This window comes from Oncorhynchus nerka, linkage group LG15 (genome assembly GCF_034236695.1).
Source record: "Oncorhynchus nerka isolate Pitt River linkage group LG15, Oner_Uvic_2.0, whole genome shotgun sequence".
In the NCBI taxonomy this organism is placed as follows: domain Eukaryota; kingdom Metazoa; phylum Chordata; class Actinopteri; order Salmoniformes; family Salmonidae; genus Oncorhynchus; species Oncorhynchus nerka.
Window position 1 is genome coordinate 53,410,784 of NC_088410.1, and position 18,736 is coordinate 53,429,519.

An 18,736-nucleotide genomic window follows, 5' to 3' on the forward strand; every position below is an offset into this window, starting at 1 on the left:
TTCCTTTCAAATGGTATCAAGAATATGCATATCCTTGCTTCAGGTCCTGACCTACAGGCAGATAGATTATGGGTATGTCATTTCAGGCAAATTTTTTAAGAGAAATAAATAATAAGGGGGTCAATATAAATTGTCCAGGTAGCCATTTGAATAACTATTCAGCAGTCTTATGGCTTGGGGGTAGAAGCTGTTCAGGTGCCTTTTGGTCCCAGACTTGGCACTCCGGTACCGCTTGCCATGCGGTGAACTAATCCCAGGGTTAACTAGCAACATGCCCCATTACAGAGCCAGGGGGGTCAATGTTGTTTCGAAACCAACACGCTGTCACAGCTGTACCATACACTGGGACCTTAAAGACTTTTACTGTTGTTACATCCAGAATCATAATCTCTTGTCTGTCAAAATCCAAATGGTCTCCAACTAATGTGATTTACAGTAAATGTGATGGCCCACGGGAATTCCTGTTCAAAATCATACGTTTTCTTTTCCTGTTAGCTTGAGTATCTGCGTAATAATTAACAGAATAATATCCTGATTGAGTTAGGAGATGGCCATCCAAAATAGAAACTTGTCAGTTTGCGAAACAAGTGTCGTGGAAATTTCCTCTCTTTACCAAATCATGAGAGCAAACCACACACAAGTCAGAGTTAGTTATCAAAGTCCATCTTTAATTATATGAGCTCTATCACAACCCTGTGACTCTCAGATCAATTCAGTGTCTATCAATGAATTCTCTGAGAGTCCCTTACACATTGCAACTGAGATCCTTTAATAGCAAAAGACACACATAGCCAGACAGCATAGGCATAATTTATCGTTCAGCTTTGTCTCCTAAACTTTGCTCTCTTCTCAAACTCAGAACCATAAACAAATCCTCCATTATACAAAAATAACATTCTGATGAGAAGTAACTTACAAACATATGATGAATATAAAACATCTTACCTATGTTACCAACCAATTCTGATTATTCCCCAATGGTTCATGCAGCAGTCTGGACAGCGGGACAGCTGGAATTGGTTCCGACCAGACCTTGGGCTAGATTCAGGGCTTCATTAAATCTGGATCACAGAAGTTCAGCGTTATAGTGCGATTGAAATGTAAAGGTAATTTATGATTAAGCCGACAAATGCAGCGTTTACCGTGAATGCAGTCTCTTCTAATGCGGTAACATTGCCTTTAAATTTGTATTGCGCTATAACGCTGAACTTGGTTTATGAATGTCAAATGTGGTCCCGGTGATTCACTATAGGAAGATAAAAAATGTGCACCCGTAATATGGGTCTTTCACTCCATACATTTTCCTTGACACCCAAAAGTACTTGTTACATTTTGAATGCTTAGCAGGACAGGAAAATAGTACAATTCATGCACTTATCAACCGAACATCCTGGTCCTCCCTATTGCCTCTGATCTGGCGGACTCACTAAACACAAATGCTTTGTTTGTAAATTATGTCTGAATGTTGGAGTGTGCCCCTGGCTATCCGTCAATAAAAAGAAAAAAAAGAAAATGGTGCTATCTGGTTTGTTTAATATAAGGAATTTGAAATGATTTATACTTTTGATACTTAAGTATATTTTAAACCAAATACTTTTAGAATTTTACTCAAGTTCTACTCAAATTTGACTGGGTGACTTTTACTTGACTAATTTTCTATTAAGGTATTTTAACTTTTACTCAATTATGACAGTTGGGCACTTTATCCACCACTGCGAATTGGACAGATAGGCTGGGCTCTAAATAAAATAAAACAATTGGTAGCACTGGTGCTCTCAACTCAAAACAGTTAGGAGCGCCCCAGCAATCCACTATAAGAAGATAAAAATGTTGCACCGGTAATAATATGGGTCAGATCTTTTAAACTGGTTGGGCCAGAAGCAAGTTTTCACTGTGGTAATGGTGCAACCATTACGCTATCGAATCTGCACTCACTTTGTTATCTAGGGCACTCGGGAACAACGCTACTGCGAAGCCTTAACATTTAAACAATTATTATCTGGGAGATTTGTTTTCATAGTCTCACACTGCTCCAGAAATAAAACTCTTGGTCGCACACAGAAACATATTTCATTGCACTTTAGAGACCTGCTGATAGGCCATAAATCCCCCATCTAAATTATGGATTGGATTCAATCCGTATCGCAGATGATCAGCGTTAAAATGTAAAGGTAATTTCTGATTGAGCCGACATATGCAGCATTTACCGTGAATGCAATCTCCGCGACCGTGGGAACATTGCCTTTTATTGTCAATAAAAGCAGGTCTTCGCGCTATAAAAGCAGGTCTTCAGCGCTATGGATTGAATAGGGCCCCAACATAAAAAACGAACACCTCCAAAACATCTGCTATATGCTCGATCTGATTCAATCTTGGCCCTTGTTCCATTCAGTCTCCATATCTGCATCAATGAGTCACCCACAACCAGGCCCTGATCATGCTTTCCAGATTAGGTTTTTACCCTCGACAATATCCCTCGGCAGGCCCTGGCCAAGACGTAAATCGCACAAGATGTAGAGCAGCAGGGAGAGAGAAAGAGAGAGGTAGATAAGAGTATGAGCACAGTGAACGAGTGAGGGAGAGCAAAGTTACTTAGGAAAGAAAACAATGGAAAGAAAGATGGACAGACAAGTATTGCGGGTCTAGTCCAACCTAAAGATTCCCTTTTGTACAGGATATCATGTGATAAAGCTATCCCAGAAACCCAACGTGGGGGGGATAGTAGTTGCACACACTACACAGCCTTCGTAACAAGTCAAGTTTTGCCCTAAGATATTGTGTCAAACTACACTGCCAGTCAAAGGGGTCACTGTATTTACCTACACAAGCATTTCACGTTGTTATAAAAACGTAGGCCAGGATTCAATCCGTTTCAAAATTAAAAAGGGAGGCGGTGTGGTGATTGTTCAGTATGCTTTTATTTAATGTTTTTAAAGACACCACAGCTTCATCATAGTCAATCACACACATACTCACAAATACAAAAAAGGTATGGTTTCTTATGTTTTATTAAAAGTATTGTATTGGGTACCAATCTACTTTTGTTTTAAAAATCCTAAATGGTTTTGAGATTTTATTTAAAATAGGAGCCGACTTTGAAACAAACAAACTTAATGTTTAGTTAATGATGATATTAAAGTTGCATTCATTGTTTCTGGTTTTAATTGAAGGTGTTCATTTTTACTCATCGGGTCACAACTGTCTTATCAGTGGTCATAGATCATAACTCTAATAACAGCGGGACTCAGTCTTTGACACAAAGGTTCATACATCCGTATTAAAAAAAAGTTATCAAAACTCCCTGTTAAACTGGCTCAGAAGGCACATCACTGGAATCGCTCTTATTGAAGTGTTCTTTTTTAGAAATTAATCAGACATCTGGCTAGCCCGCCCCGCATTCCCCCCAAACAAGAATGTGGTATCATAGTGCAACATTAAGCAGACTGTTAATGACCACATTGTGTGTTCCCTCCATACACAGCGTTCAATATTTGTATTCCTTGGGATGGCAACACAAGTGACATTTCCGTAATCTAAAACATGTTATTAGATCAAGTTCAGAGCAACATAATAATAGGCAACATAATTGGGTGTGAAAGGTTTCATTGACTACTATGGCAGCTCAAAACTGTTTCTACAGAGACATTAAACCAATCCTTATAGTTCCAATGCAGTATAAATTCTTGAATAAATTTGACTCTAACTGTAACGTTTTCCATCCTCACAATGAAAAATACACACAGATGTGGTTTTTACACCCTTGCAACACAGGGCTTCTGTCCTTAATGCGGATTCTGTGGTTTACCCCTTCAGTCAAAGGCTCTCAGGTTCTTGAAGGGTTCTTCAGTATAAGGCTAGTTCGGTGCAGCATGCCGACACGTACAGAACAGGGAAGAAACTAAATAAGCTGGCTCAGCGTAAGCCGCTCCGCATACTTTCTATGTTCGTTTTAATGATCTGTCTAAAATGTGCATGTGTGGAGGTTATCCGGCCCTGTTAAAATGTATTTTCAGCCATTTATTATGCTGTTGACCTGCAGTGCATGCTCAAATGACATGATTCAAGTTCTTGTTTTGGTCTGAGGACTTCTGTTTGTGGTTTTGGTTGTATGTGTAGCTCACAGTGCTAGTTTCAGAGACCAGGGCGCATCACAGGTTTCATGTCCCTCTTTGACGGTCTCTGACCACCACACCCAACACTAATGGCTTCGTCCACCCTAGCTCATTCTCATCTCTTGTGCAGCTTAATTTTGCCCTCTGTGTCCAGCTTTTGGATAACCTCCGTCTCAAAATCAGCATTGTGCACCCCAGTTTTCCTAAACGCACCAGCGTACTGGTTGTCCTCCCAGTAGTGGTGCCAGTTCCCCTGTTGGTCAGCTCCATAGCCAAACACAGACACCTGGAGAAGGACGGCAATGTTTAGCATTACTAGTGTTATTAGCATTCTGTTTACTTTCAGCCAGGCTGATACTAAAGAGAAGTCCATTTCCACTGAGAATTTACCCCCCCAAAAAAATCAGACCGTTTCCACATCTATGTCGCAGCTCAAGTGATTCACTGGGCTATGGCCTCAGTGGACCTGTTCTGACAAGGCGAGGCTAAATATACTTTTCAGCTTGCATTTACATAACAATGGCTTAGTGTGAGCTTTTTAATTTTATTTTACCAGGTTAAGTTGACTGAGAACACATTCACAGTTACAGCAACGACCTGGGGAATAGTTACAGGGGAGAGGAGGGTGGATGAATGAGCCAATTGGAAGCTGGGGATGATTAGGTGGTCATGATGTTATGAGGGCCAAATTGGGAATTTAGCCAGGACACCTGGGTTACACAAAGGCAATGTTCCCAATCACTGGGGCATCTTTTTTTTTTGACCAGAGGAGCTAATCACCTTCCACGGTTAACACCATCTCACAAAGTAACTGTGTTGATATTGCAAAGGTTGTTGATTCTACTCTTCACAAGTCCTCAGTGTCAGCCCTGGTTATGGAAACACAGTTCCCCCCAAAAATGACACTAGAGCTTACATTAACATAATCACTGGCGAGACACTGATGCTGCTATGGAAAAACCCCTATTGATGTCAAAGGATACTCACCTCATCGCAGATGTGAAGGGCAAATATAACTGCCAGCATGCCCGTGGAAGGGTATCTGCCATGGCGCTCTGTCCACCGGTCGTGGGTGTACTTAAAGAACGCTGGATTCACCACTATAACCTGCAAACGAGAGGGTGATTAGCTTTAACACACAAAACTAATCAACTTCAATAGTTTTGCCCACCATGATAAGCCTTACCCTGTCCTTGTCAGCCTGTACCCGACCTTTCACCCTCATGTATGTCCTGAAGAAACATGCAGGGAAGACAACTATTTTATTTGACCTTTATTAAACAAGGTGGGTCAGTTGAGAACCAGTTCTCGTTTATAATGACGGCCTAGCCAAGAGGCAAAACATTGTCACCATAAAAACATGAACATTCTAAATATAGACTAAAAGACCATTGTACTTGCCTACGGAGCAGCAAGAGGAAATGCCCCTCCCTACATTCAGTCTCTGCTTAAAACCTACACCCCAATCCGAGTACTTCGTTCTGCCACCCAGAGGTGGTCTCTTGGCCCTTCCACCCCTTCGGGAGGAAAGCTCCCACTCACACTGTGATATGTGGTTGTCCCACCTAGCTATCTTAAGATGAATGCACTAAAACTGTAAGCTGCTGTGGATAAGAGCATCTGCTAAATGGCTAAAATGTCAATGTATAGACAAAGACAACAGTCACATCAAAAACAGACTACGACAAGGTCAAAAAGCTCAACAATGAATTACGCCATCTGTTGTAGTCAGTCAGACCCATACAATGCATTAGTCAGTTGAGTGCTTTGACAAGTGTTGTTGTGGTCGGTAGATGTGTGGTTGTCGTCAGTAGTTGTACATTTGGGAGTGACAGTGAAAAGCTTGGGATTGGCAAAGAGTGGACCTACGTTTTGATCTCTCCCGTCGAAAGGGCACTGGCCACCCACTGTAGATCGCGGAGTTTAAAGGGCAGCAGAACTAGGTGGACCCCAGGGGCGATGTCCACTGCACTCTCAGGGTACATGAAGTGGTGCGTCGTTCTGTTGCCCACGTCGGCTTCAAACCCTGCTGTGGTGGCTTTATTCATCCTTTACAGCGAAGAGAGAACCATTGTTTCAGTTCACAGGCAGGTCATGAACCAATCTGTGCCGATGTGGCGTGCGAGGCAACAATCAGACACTGAATTAGATTTAACATGGTAGCCCTGCAGCTACTGGACTGTAGTGTATGTGTGAATTCATTCCAGACAGTCAGTCAACCACCTGATTTAACTAAGTATAGTCTTAATTGAATATGAATATGGTAATTGGGTCAGGTGGTTTGACGAGTGTCTGGAACTGAAGCCTGGTCACTGGTTCCTCAGGCTCAGTATGGCCTAATCCTGCCAAGGTGAATGGTTGTGGGTTGTTTGGATCATGATGGGGTTGTGTAATGCCACCTCCACGCCTTTTAGACTATTGGTGTTAGGCCATTTTACTGTGGTAATGGCCATGATGTGATAATCATGCTCGTTTGGACTATGTATTTGCATAGAAGTAGTTAAGGTTATTTAATGGTTGTTTTGACTGATGGATTGGTTGTGTTGGGTCTAATGTTGCACGGTATACCGATACGTCGGTGCTTTTTCATACTAGAACATGAAAACCGGTTTGGTACTAAAATTTGTGTTACTTTAGGTACTTCTGTCAAATGTGTCTCACGGATCAAGTCTGTCTACAGCGCAACTAGCCTGCACTGGGAGTCTAGGCTGTATCATGGTAGCTTCTCACTCATGCTGAACCGAAGTTAATACACTTCAATAATGCGACACGGCATCTTAAAACTGTTAACTACTGTTTATAAAACAATGTCCATATAGGCTAGAACACTTTACAATGCAAGATACCGGTAGCTTCCAGCTCTGTTAGGCCAACTTTTCTTGCTAGCTTACAGCTGAAGCTACTGTAACGTCAATTCACTACCCTAGTACTTTGTGTGCAAACCATAACGCAAAATGTTGGATTTCAAAGCTGATCGCTACCAAAACGTTATTCATTCACTTGGTCTCTAACTTCTCTCCAAAAGACTATCTATTCCCTCAGCGAACTGAAACGGTGTGTGTAGGGCTCTGATGGGCCGCCCCCCCTATTGCCTCATGAATGATGTCATTACTGGTTATAGAGACAGTGCACACTTCTTTAAAATAAGCTACTTCTATGCAAATGCTGTTGATCAGTACAATAAATTAAGTCCCAAATAGAAGGCAAACAGATTGCTTGTCAACTGTTCCCCCATGAAATCAGCCAAAATTAGTTCAATGCATGCACACTCCTATTGAATATGCATTCACCTGTATTGTGAATAGACCTAGGCTACATCACGATTTACCCTGTTTATCAAGAGATGTATCATTCAATTAAATGATTACCGTTATGTAGTTATTGTTTTTACGAAAGTCAAATTAATTGTATGATTGTATAAATGATTAATTAATGCATGCATACATTGCTGTCTCTGAAAATGTTTTACATACATCTTTTTGAATGTAATGTTGTTGAACTCAAAACATGCCCAACGATTGAACAGAGCAGTAGCAGAGTTTCTGTCTGGCTCAAGTGCCAGGATGTGCCTTCTTTTTTTCCCGTGGTATCGAGTATTGTGATGGTATCAAGTATCGGGATACTAAACCTGGCATCAGTATAGAAGTCAAAATTACAGTATCGTGAAAACACTAGTTAGGTCATACCTTATGACACGGTTATGTGAGTCTATCAAGGAGCCGTATTGAGAGCCGAGCAGGTTTCCTGAGTTCCCCACCACTGCACACTTCCTGCACTGAGCTTGTTTGGGTTGGACATCCACGGCAGGGGGAGCGATGACCTGGAACATCTTCTGGATCACGTCATATATCGTCCGCTCATCGGTGGACCGCTGCAAAGCCTGATGGGAATGTTTAAAATTCACTTTAGGTGTGGGGTGACAATGATATCTCACAGGATTAAAGCCTGAGGTCACATTTGGCAAACAAAAAAAACAGGGCAATATATACAGTTGAAGTTGGAAGTTCACATACACTTAGGTTGGAGTCATTAAAACTAGTTTTGCTCCACAAAATTCTTGTTAACAAACTATAGTTTGCGCCTCCCGGGTGGCGCAGTGGCCTAGGGCACTGCATAGCAGTGCTAGCTGTGCCACCAGAGACTCTGGGTTCGCGCCAAGGCTCTGTCGCAGCCGGCCGTGACGGGGAGGTCCGTGAGGCGACGCACAATTGGCCTTGCGTCGTCCGGGTTAGGCCGGTAGGGATATCCTTGTCTCATCGCGCAATAGCGACCCCTGTGGCGGGCTGGCCGCAGTGCGCGCAAACCAGGTCGCCAGGTGCACGGTGTTCATCTGACACATTGGTGCGGCTGGCTTCTGGGTTGGATGCGCGCTGTGTTAAGAAGCAGTGCGGCTTGGTTGCGTAGTGTTTCGGAGGATGCATGGCTTTCGACCTTCGTCTCTCCCGAGACAAGATAGTAGCTACTAACAATTGGATACCACGAATTTGGGGAGAAAAGGGGGTAAAAATAAATAAATAATAAAGTAAACTATAGTTTTGGCAAGTCGGTTAGGACATCTACTTTGTGCATGACACAAGTAATTTTTCCAACAATTGTTAAGACGGATTATTTCACTTAGAATTCACTGTATCACAAATCATATGGGTCATACACTAAGTTGACTCTGCCTTTAAAACAGCTTGGAAAATTCCAGAAAATGATGTCATGGCTTTAGAAGCTTCTGATAGGCTAATTGACACCATTTGAGTCAATTGGAAATGTAACTGTGGATGTATTTCAAGGCCTACCTTCAAACTCAGTGCCTCTTTGCTTGACATCATGGGAAAATCAAAAGAAATCAGCCAAGACCTCCAAAAATTGTAGACCTCCACAAGTCTGGTTCATCCTTTGGAGCAATTTCCAAATGCCTGAAGGTACCGTGTTCATCTGTACAAACAATAGTATGCAAGTATAAACACCATGGGACCACGTAGGCGTTATACCACTTAGGAAGGTGACGCTTTCGGTCTCCTAGAGATGAACGTACTATGGTGCGAAATGTGCAAATAAATCCCAAAATAACAGCAAAGGACCTTGTGAAGATGCTGGGGGAAACAGGTACAACAGTATCTATATCCACAGTAAAACGAGTCCTATATCGACATAACCTGAAAGGCTGATCAGCAAGGAAGAAGCCACTGCTCCAAAACCGCCATAAAAAAGCCAGACTACGGTTTGCAACTGCACATGGGGACAAAGATCGTACTTTTTGGAGAAATGTCCTCTGGTCTGATGAAACAAAAATAGAACTGTTTGGCCATAATGGCCGTCGTTATGTTTGGAGGAAAAAGGGGGAGGCTTGCAAGCCGAAGAACACAAGGTAAAACCGTGAAGCTAGGGGGTGGCAGCATCATGTTGTGGGATGCTTTGCTGCAGAAGGGATTGGTGAACTTCACAAAATAGATCGCATCATGAGGATGGAAAAATGATGTGGATATATTGAAGCAACATCTTAAGACATCAGTCAGGAAGTTAAAGTTAAAATGGGTCTTCCACATGGACAATGACCCCAAGAATCCTTCCAAAGTTGTGGCAAAATGGCTTAAGGAGAACAAAGTCAAGGTATTGGAGTGGCCATCACAAAGCCTTGACCTCAATCCTATAGAAAATGTGTGGGCAGAACTGAAAAAGCGTGTGCGAGCAAGGAGGCCTACAAACCTGACTCCATAACACCAGCTCTGTCAAGAGGAATGGGCCAAAATTCACCCAACTTATTGTGGGAAGGTTGTGGAAGGCTACCCGAAATGTTTGACTCAAGTTAAACAATTTAAAGGCAATGCTACCAAATGATAATTGAGTGTATGTAAACTTCTGACCCACTGTGGTGAAAGAAATTAAAGCTGAAATAAATCATTCTCTCTGCTATTATTCAGACATTAGACATTTCACATTCTTAAAATAAAGTGGTGAACCTAACTGACCTAAGACAGGGAATTTTTACTTGGATTAAATGTTAGGAATTGTGAAAAACTGAGTTTATATGTATTTGGCTAAGGTGTATGTAAACTTCCGACTTCAACTGTACACTGGCATGGCATTCTTATCAGACCAACTATGGCAACACAGTGTATGTATGTCCTGACCACTGCTTTTCAATGCCACGGGAGCCATCACAATGCCAAGCTTATTTTAGTGTTACTTTCGAAACCTTGAATGCCTCAAATTATCTTTAAATAAAACATATTGAAACATGCTCAGACTGGTGAACGGCTTAAGGATGGCGAGTTCTCCTTTCTTTGCTCAGTCCCTTCAGGGAGTTTCTTTAGGAAAGTAATCACCCTGACGATTACAGTGCATGGAATCCACCACAGTAGGTTTTAATGACATTTGGCCATGGAATGATGGTAGTAACAGAGCACATTTAGTTTTCACTGTGCAGCACAGAGGCTGTCTTTTCCAGATGTACTGGACGTTTGCCACGGAAGAAAATGTTGACTTCAAACATTGATATTTGCAGCATGCTTGAGAGATAAGAGTAGGACTCCTAAGTCCCTCATAGTAATAAAATGATAACAGATGATTATGTCTGGGAATACACACATTTCTCATGCATGTCTTGATTTTTTCAAATGACTGATTATTGAATGGTGGTGAACAGGACATGCAGTGTGTAACAGATGTGAAACGGCTAGCTAAGTTAGCGGTGGTGCGTGCTAAATAGCGTTTCAATCGGTGACGTCACTTGCTCTGAGACCTTGAAGTAGTGGTTCCCCTTGCTCTGCAAGGGCCGCGGGTGACTGTTGTTAATGTGTGCGCCCGGGTATGGGCGAGGGGACGGTCTAAAGTTATACTGTTACAAGTGCAAAAAAAAAAGTATTTACCCCCTTTCAGATTTTCTCTAGTCTTGTATATTTTTTTATACTGAATTTAAATCAGATCTTCAACCAAAACCTAATATTAAATAAAGGGAAACTGAGTGAACAAATAACAAAATGTTGATGCTTATTTCATTCATTTAATAAACAACACCAAATGTCCCTGTGCGAAAAGTAAGAGAGTACCACAGCATGTGTCATAATACCCATAAAACTTAGCGGTCAAACAATGAATAAATTAGCTACATTTCTTTAAATTGAAAATGCTGTGAACTGTATTGTGCAAGTTTTAAATTGACACAAAACCTGTTAGCAAAGGTGTCAGCGAAAGATGACGTGCAGGAGTTTGCAGGGATTTGTGGTCTTGCATGATGTCTAACTTTGATGATTATTAGAGCACATTGATAAAAGTCACCTTGTCTGAGACAGATACATAAAACATACATAAACATACGTAAACATACATAAAAAAAACAGTTTCTAAAATTCCCTATGGGAAAAATGAATGGTGGAAAAACGATTGGAACCATTTCCCTGTTTGACCGCTAGGTTTAATGGGTATTATGACACCTCCACTGTTGGTCTCTATAGCCCCCTTACTCTCAATAACTGGTTGTACCACCTTTAGCTGCAATGACTGTAACGAAACGCTTCCTGTAGTTGTTGATCAGTCTTTCACATCGCTGTGGAAGAAATTTTGCCCACTCAGCGACATTTGTGGGTTTTCGAGCATGAACAGCTCGTTTCAGGTCCTGCCACAACATCTCAATCGGGTTTAGGTCTGGACTGACTAGTTCATTCCAAAACGTAAAATTGCTTTTCAGGCTTTCTGTAGACGCACTTGTGTGTTTTGGATCATTGTCTTGCTGCATGACCCAACTGCACTTCACAGTGGCGACCCGTCATTCAGTGCTGTTTTGAGCAACACACTTTTAGGTAAAAAAAGAAATAATAATAATTGAGTTAATAACACTGACACGGTCGCCAGGTGTACAGTGTTTCCTCCAACACATTGGTGCAGCTGGCTTCCGGGTTAAGTGGGCACTGTGCCAAGAAGAAATGCGGCTTGGCTGAGTTGTGTTTCGGAGGACGCACGGCTCTCGACCCTCGCCACTCCTGAGTCCGTACGGGAGATGCAGCGATGAGACAAGACTAACTGCCAACTGGATCCCACGAAAATTGGGGAGAAAAAAGGGGTAAAAAAAATTGTGCCCATCCAAGAAGGCTCAAAGTCATTGGCCACAGAATTACATCAAATCACATTATATTTACAGTAGCTTTGATTGGACTGATCATGTCAACATTTACTTTCAAAGTCTTAGCTAGCAGTCATCATCAGTCATCAAGTTGACAATCTACTGGCAAATCCTTTTGAAATCCTTGTCATATGAAGAGAAATAATGAAGAGAAATTATAGATAAAACGTATCGGTGCTCATTGGCCATTGTACATAAAGATTACACAACAAGTTGGCAATCGCAAATTCAACAATGAGCCGTTTCCCCCTTCTGATGACCAGGTGGCGAATCGCATCTCTGCATGTCTGGCAGACATATCAGTGTGGATGACGGATCACCACCTCAAGCTGAACCTCGGCAAGACGGAGCTGCTCTTCCTCCCGGGGAAGGACTGCCCGTTCCATGATCTCGCCATCACGGTTGACAACTCCATTGTGTCCTCCTCCCAGAGCGCTAAGAACCTTGGCGTGATCCTGGACAACACCCTGTCGTTCTCAACTAACATCAAGGCGGTGGCCCGTTCCTGTAGGTTTCATGCTCTACAACATCCGCAGAGTACGACCCTGCCTCACACAGGAAGCGGCGCAGGTCCTAATCCAGGCACTTGTCATCTCCCGTCTGGATTACTGCAACTCGCTGTTGGCTGGGCTCCCTGCCTGTGCCATTAAGCCCCTACAACTCATCCAGAACGCCGCAGCCCGTCTGGTGTTCAACCTTCCCAAGTTCTCTCACGTCACCCCGCTCCTCCGCTCTCTCCACTGGCTTCCAGTTGAAGCTCGCATCCGCTACAAGACCATGGTGCTTGCCTACGGAGCTGTGAGGGGAACGGCACCTCAGTACCTCCAGGCTCTGATCAGGCCCTACACCCAAACAAGGGCACTGCGTTCATCCACCTCTGGCCTGCTCGCCTCCCTACCACTGAGGAAGTACAGTTCCCGCTCAGCCCAGTCAAAACTGTTCGCTGCTCTGGCCCCCCAATGGTGGAACAAACTCCCTCACGACGCCAGGACAGCGGAGTCAATCACCACCTTCCGGAGACACCTGAAACCCCACCTCTTTAAGGAATACCTAGGATAGGATAAAGTAATCCTTCTCACCCCCCCCCTTAAAATATTTAGATGCACTATTGTAAAGTGGCTGTTCCACTGGATGTCATAAGGTGAATGCACCAATTTGTAAGTCGCTCTGGATAAGAGCGTCTGCTAAATGACTTAAATGTAATGTAAATGTAAATGAATCCGTGGCTAACTGAAAGCGTTACAAAGAAACCACTAACATTAGCCTGCTATTCAATGGAGTGGTTGTGTTCCCCCCACCCCAAGTTTCCACCATAAATTCAGAGAATGCCAGACTTTGATAACAAAATTTGCGCACAAAGGACCGCTGCGCCACCTTCACAAGGTGAGTCCAAAAATGTATTGTATGTTGCTCCATAAATTATGTAATATGCAAGGGAGAAATCTATTCTGTAGCTAAGAAAGTAATACTAAGTATATATTGTGTTGTAAGCTGTTAGTAGCCCATGTGCCTCACCCTAATAATTTGGTCTATTTTCACCAACGCGGTATTGTAAACACATCGTTCGTGGCCCGGTTTGTGCTTGTTTGGCTACAGCTTTGACAGTGCTACTAATAGTATTGGTGGTGCTTGGCTTGCAAGTGCAAATTCAGCATGCACAACATTCTATAATATAATTGTGTTATTTGATGTGTCAAATTAAAAGCGTATTTAACGTGTCAAATAGTGTTATATGACGTGTATCTTTTTTGACACGCAAAGACCCAAACGGCGTTCAATGTACCTCACCCTAATAATTTGGTCTATTTTCACCTCTTAAATTTCACCTACTGTTCTAACTTGGTGGTGCACAAATCACCTATAACCTGTTTAGAGAAATGTAATCATTGAATATTGTAAGAGCTTTCACTGTCTGTTTATATGTCCCATTTATTTATCCTACGGTTCTAACTTGTACAGGGAGTAAACTGTAAGAACGGCCCATGTTCTGAATTCTGTCGCTGTACATTTCAAAAGTGCTGAACAAATAGTTATTGATTATGTCCGTCGTCGCTTGCTCATTGTCTTAAATCGAAATGACGGATTTTTGATTAACGTCCCCTTATGCCATAGTTTGTACATCTCAATTGTCAGTAGAAACCACATTTGTTTAAGCAAGTCTGTCATTTCAGCTATGTTTTTTTTAAAGGCATTAAATTAGGCTGAATTAACTGTGTCGATGCCAGACAAGGCTCAGATGAAAGCCAGGTGTAGCAGTGGTAAGCTGTTGAGACTGCTGTTGGGACAGTTTTATGTAGGCCCTACAGTTTGTGGGCACCATTTGTCACCGTTATCGTGCAATTAATGTATTGTTTAGTGTCGTGTAGTGGCTTTGCTGGCATGCATCCCGCATTTTTTGTTTGTTTGCACCACCAAGATTTACATGCTAAAATCGCCACTGGCACTTCAGCTCATGAACGGATGGCCTGACATTCTCCTGTAAATTATTTGATACAGAGCAGAATTCATGGTTCCTTCAACGAATACATGGTTCAGAATTCATGGTTCCTTCAACGATGTTCCTGAGGCAGCAAAGCATTCCCAAACCATCACACTTCCACCACCAATTTCATCCACAGCGATGTGCGGGACTGATCAACAACTACAGGAAGCGTTTGGTTGCAGTCATTGCAGCTAAAGGTGGTACAACCAGTTGAGTGTAAAGGGGGCAATTATTTTTTCACACCGGATCTTGGGTGATGCATAACACTGTGTATTAAATAAATGTATTGTGTTATTTGTTCATTCGTGTTCCCATGATCTAATTTCTAGAGGGTAGCAGCAGTGTCGGGGGGGGGGAGGGGCATAGCAAATAGTCTGGGTAGCCATTTGATTAGGTGTTCAGGAGTTTTATGGCTTGGGGTAGAAGCTGTTTACAAGCCTCTTGGACCTAGACTTGGCGCTCCGGTACCGCTTGTCATGCAGTAGCAGAGAGAACAGTCTATGACTAGGGTGGCTGGAGTCTTTGACAATTTTTAGGGCCTTCCTCTGACACCGCATGGTATAGAGGTCCTGGATGGCAGGAAGCTTGGCCCCAGTGATGTACTGGGCCGTACGCATTACCCTCTGTAGTGCCTTGCGGTCGGAGGCCGAGCAGTTGCCATACCAGGCAGTGATGCAATCAGTCAGGCTGCTCTCGATGGTGCGCAGCTGTAGAACCTTTTGAGGATCTGAGGACCCATGCCAAATCTTTTCAGTCTCCTGAGGGGGAATAGGTTTTGTCATGCACTCTTCACGACTGTCTTGGTGTGCTGGGACCACGTTAGTTTGTTGGTGATGTGGACACCAAGGAACTTGAAGCCCCATCAATGAGAATGGGGGTGTGCTCTGTACTCCTTTTCCTGTAGTCCACAATCCTCTCCTTTGTCTTGATCACGTTGAGGGAGAGGTTGTTGTCCTGGCACCACATGGCCCGGTCTCTGACCTCCTCCCTATAGGCTCTCATCGTTGTCGGTGATCATCTGCAAACTTAATGATGGTGTTGGAGTCGTGCCTGGCCGTGCAGTCATGAGTGAACAGGGAGTACAGGAGGGGACTGAGCATGCACCCCTGAGGGGCCCCTGTGTTGAGGATCAGCGTGGTGAATGTGTTGTGACCTACCCTTACCACCTGGGAGCGGCCCGTCAGGAAGTCCAGGATTCAGTTGCAGAGGGCGGTCCTTAGCTTATTGATGCGCTTTGAGGGCACTATGGTGTTGAACGCTGAGCTGTAGTTAATGAATAGCATTCTCACACAGGTGTTCCTTTTGTCCAGGTGGGAAAGGGCAGTGTGGAGTGCAATAAAGATTGCATCATCTGTGGATCTGTTGGGGCGGTATGCAAATTGGACTGGGTCTTGTGTCTCTGGGATAATGGTGTTGATGTGAGCCATGTCCAGCCTTTCAAAGCACTTTGTGGCTACAGATGTAAGTGCTACAGGTCGGTAGTGGTTTAGGAAGGTTACCTTAGTGTTCATGGGCACAGGCACTATGGTGGTCTGCTTAAAACATGTTGGTATTACAGACTCGGAGAGGGAGAGGTTGAAAATGTCAGTGAAGACACTTGCCAGTTGGTCAGCGCATGTCCTGGTAATCCATCTGGCCCTGCGGCCTTGTGAATGTTGAGCTGTTTACAGGTCTTACTCACATCGGCTGCAGAGAGCGTGATCATACAGTCTTCTAGAACAGCTGATGCTCTCATGCATGTTTCAGTGTAAATTTCCTCGAAGTGAGCATAGAAGTATTTCAGCTCGTCTAGTAGGCTCGTGTGACTGCGCCGCTCTCGGCTGTGCTTCCCACTCTTTGAAAGCGGCAGCTATTGCCTTTAGCTCGGTGTGGATGTTGCCTATAATCCATAGCTTCTGGTTGGGGTATGTACTGTGTCACTGTGGGGACGACGTCATCGATGCACATTTGATGAAGCAAATGACAGATGTGGTGTACTCCTCAATGCCATCGGAGGAATCCTGGGAACATATTCCAATCTGTGCTAGCAAAACAGTCCTGTAGCTTAGCATCTGCTTTAACAGACCACTTTTTATTGATCTAGTCACGGGTGCTTCCTGTTTTAATTTTTGCTTGTATGCATGAATCAGGAGGATAGAATTCTGGTCAGATTTGACAAATGGAGGACGAGGGAGAGCTTTGTATGTGTCTCTGTGTGTGGAGTAAAGGTGTTTCCCCCCCCCTCTAGTTACATATTTAACATGCTGATAGAAATTTGGTAAAATGGATTTAAGTTTCCCTGCATTAAAGTTCACGGCTACTAGGAGTGCCGCCTCTGGGTGAGCGTTTTCTTTTTTGCTTATTGGCGGAATACATCTCATTCTATGCTGTCTTAGTGCCATCCTCTGACTGTGGTGGTATGTAAACAGATACAAAGAATACAGATTAAAACTCTCTAGGTAGGTAGTGTGGTCTACAGCTTATCTTGAGATACTCTACCTCAGGCGAGCAATAGCTCGAAACTTCCTTAGATATCGTGCACTAGCTGTTATTTACAAAAATACATAGTCCGCAACCCCTTGTCTCACCATCACTCATCCTGCCGGTGCAGTGTATAACCAGCCAGCTGTATGTTGATATTGTCGTCTTGTCTCCGTGAAGCATAAGATATTAGTATTGAATGTCCCGTTGGTAGTTTAATCTTCCACGTAAGTCATCTATTTTATTGTCCAAGATTGCACGATAACTAGCAGAATGGAATGAATTGAGGGTTTATTCGATCGCTTACGAATTCTCAGAAGGCAGCCCGCCCTCCGGACCCTTTTTCTCCACCTCCTCTTTCCGCAAATCATAGGGATGTGGGCCTGTTCCGGAGAAAGCAGTATATCGTTCACGTCGGCCTCGTCAGACTCGTTAAAGGAAAAAAAGGATTCTGCCAGTCCGTGGAGAGTAATTGCAGTCCTGATGTCCAGAAATTATTTCCAGGCATAAGAGACAGTAGTGACAACATTATGTACAAAATAGGTATTTTTTATTTATTTACAAACAACGCAAATAAACTAACACCGCTGGTTCTGCTCACACTGCCCTACCCTGTGCTCTGACCTCTTTCTCCCCTCTCTCTCCAGATGAAATCTCGCGTCTTGTGACGGCCGGCCGCCCAACAACCTGCCCGCTTGACCCTATTCCCTCCTCTCTTCTCCAGACCATTTCCGGAGACCTTCTCCCTTACCTCACCTCGCTCATCAACTCATCCCTGACCGCTGGCTACGTCCCTTCTGTCTTCAAGAGAGCGAGAGTTGCACCTCTTCTGAAAAAACCTACACTCGATCCCTCCGATGTCAACAACTACAGACCAGTATCCCTTCTTTCTTTTCTCTCCAAAACTCTTGAACGTGCCGTCCTTGGCCAGCTCTCCCGCTATCTCTCTCAGAATGACCTTCTTGATCCAAATCAGTCAGGTTTCAAGACTAGTCATTCAACTGAGACTGCTCTTCTCTGTATCACGGAGGCCCTCCGCACTGCTAAAGCTAACTCTCTCTCCTCTGCTCTCATCCTTCTAGACCTATCGGCTGCCTTCGATACTGTGAACCATCAGATCCTCCTCTCCACCCTCTCCGAGTTGGGCATCTCCGGCGCGGCCCACGCTTGGATTGCGTCCTACCTGACAGGTCGCTCCTACCAGGTGGCGTGGCGAGAATCTGTCTCCTCACCACGCGCTCTCACCACTGGCGTCCCCCAGGGCTCTGTTCTAGGCCCTCTCCTATTCTCGCTATACACCAAGTCACTTGGCTCTGTCATAACCTCACATAGTCTCTCCTATCATTGTTATGCAGACGACACACAATTAATCTTCTCCTTTCCCCCTTCTGATGACCAGGTGGCGACCGCATCTCTGCATGTCTGGCAGACATATCAGTGTGGATGACGGATCACCACCTCAAGCTGAACCTCGGCAAGACAGAGCTGCTCTTCCTCCCGGGGAAGGACTGCCCATTCCATGATCTCGCCATCACGGTTGACAACTCCATTGTGTCCTCCTCCCAGAGCGCT

The 18,736-nt window shown here is 43.8% G+C and overlaps 1 protein-coding gene across 1 annotated transcript in view; it reads right to left on the bottom strand.

The window, feature by feature from the left end:
- Positions 1-2,899: 2,899 nt before the first annotated feature.
- The window catches only part of LOC115142884 (CMP-N-acetylneuraminate-beta-galactosamide-alpha-2,3-sialyltransferase 2-like), a 48,969-nt gene continuing 33,132 nt past the window's right edge, over positions 2,900-18,736 (bottom strand). The window contains exons 3-7 of the mRNA XM_029682699.2: positions 7,799-7,992; positions 5,982-6,161; positions 5,299-5,344; positions 5,100-5,219; positions 2,900-4,398 (exon numbers count right to left, since the gene is read on the bottom strand). Coding sequence (XP_029538559.1) covers positions 4,228-4,398; positions 5,100-5,219; positions 5,299-5,344; positions 5,982-6,161; positions 7,799-7,992 — 711 coding nt within the window. The 3' untranslated portion in view covers positions 2,900-4,227. The remainder of the gene's footprint in view (positions 4,399-5,099; positions 5,220-5,298; positions 5,345-5,981; positions 6,162-7,798; positions 7,993-18,736) is intronic.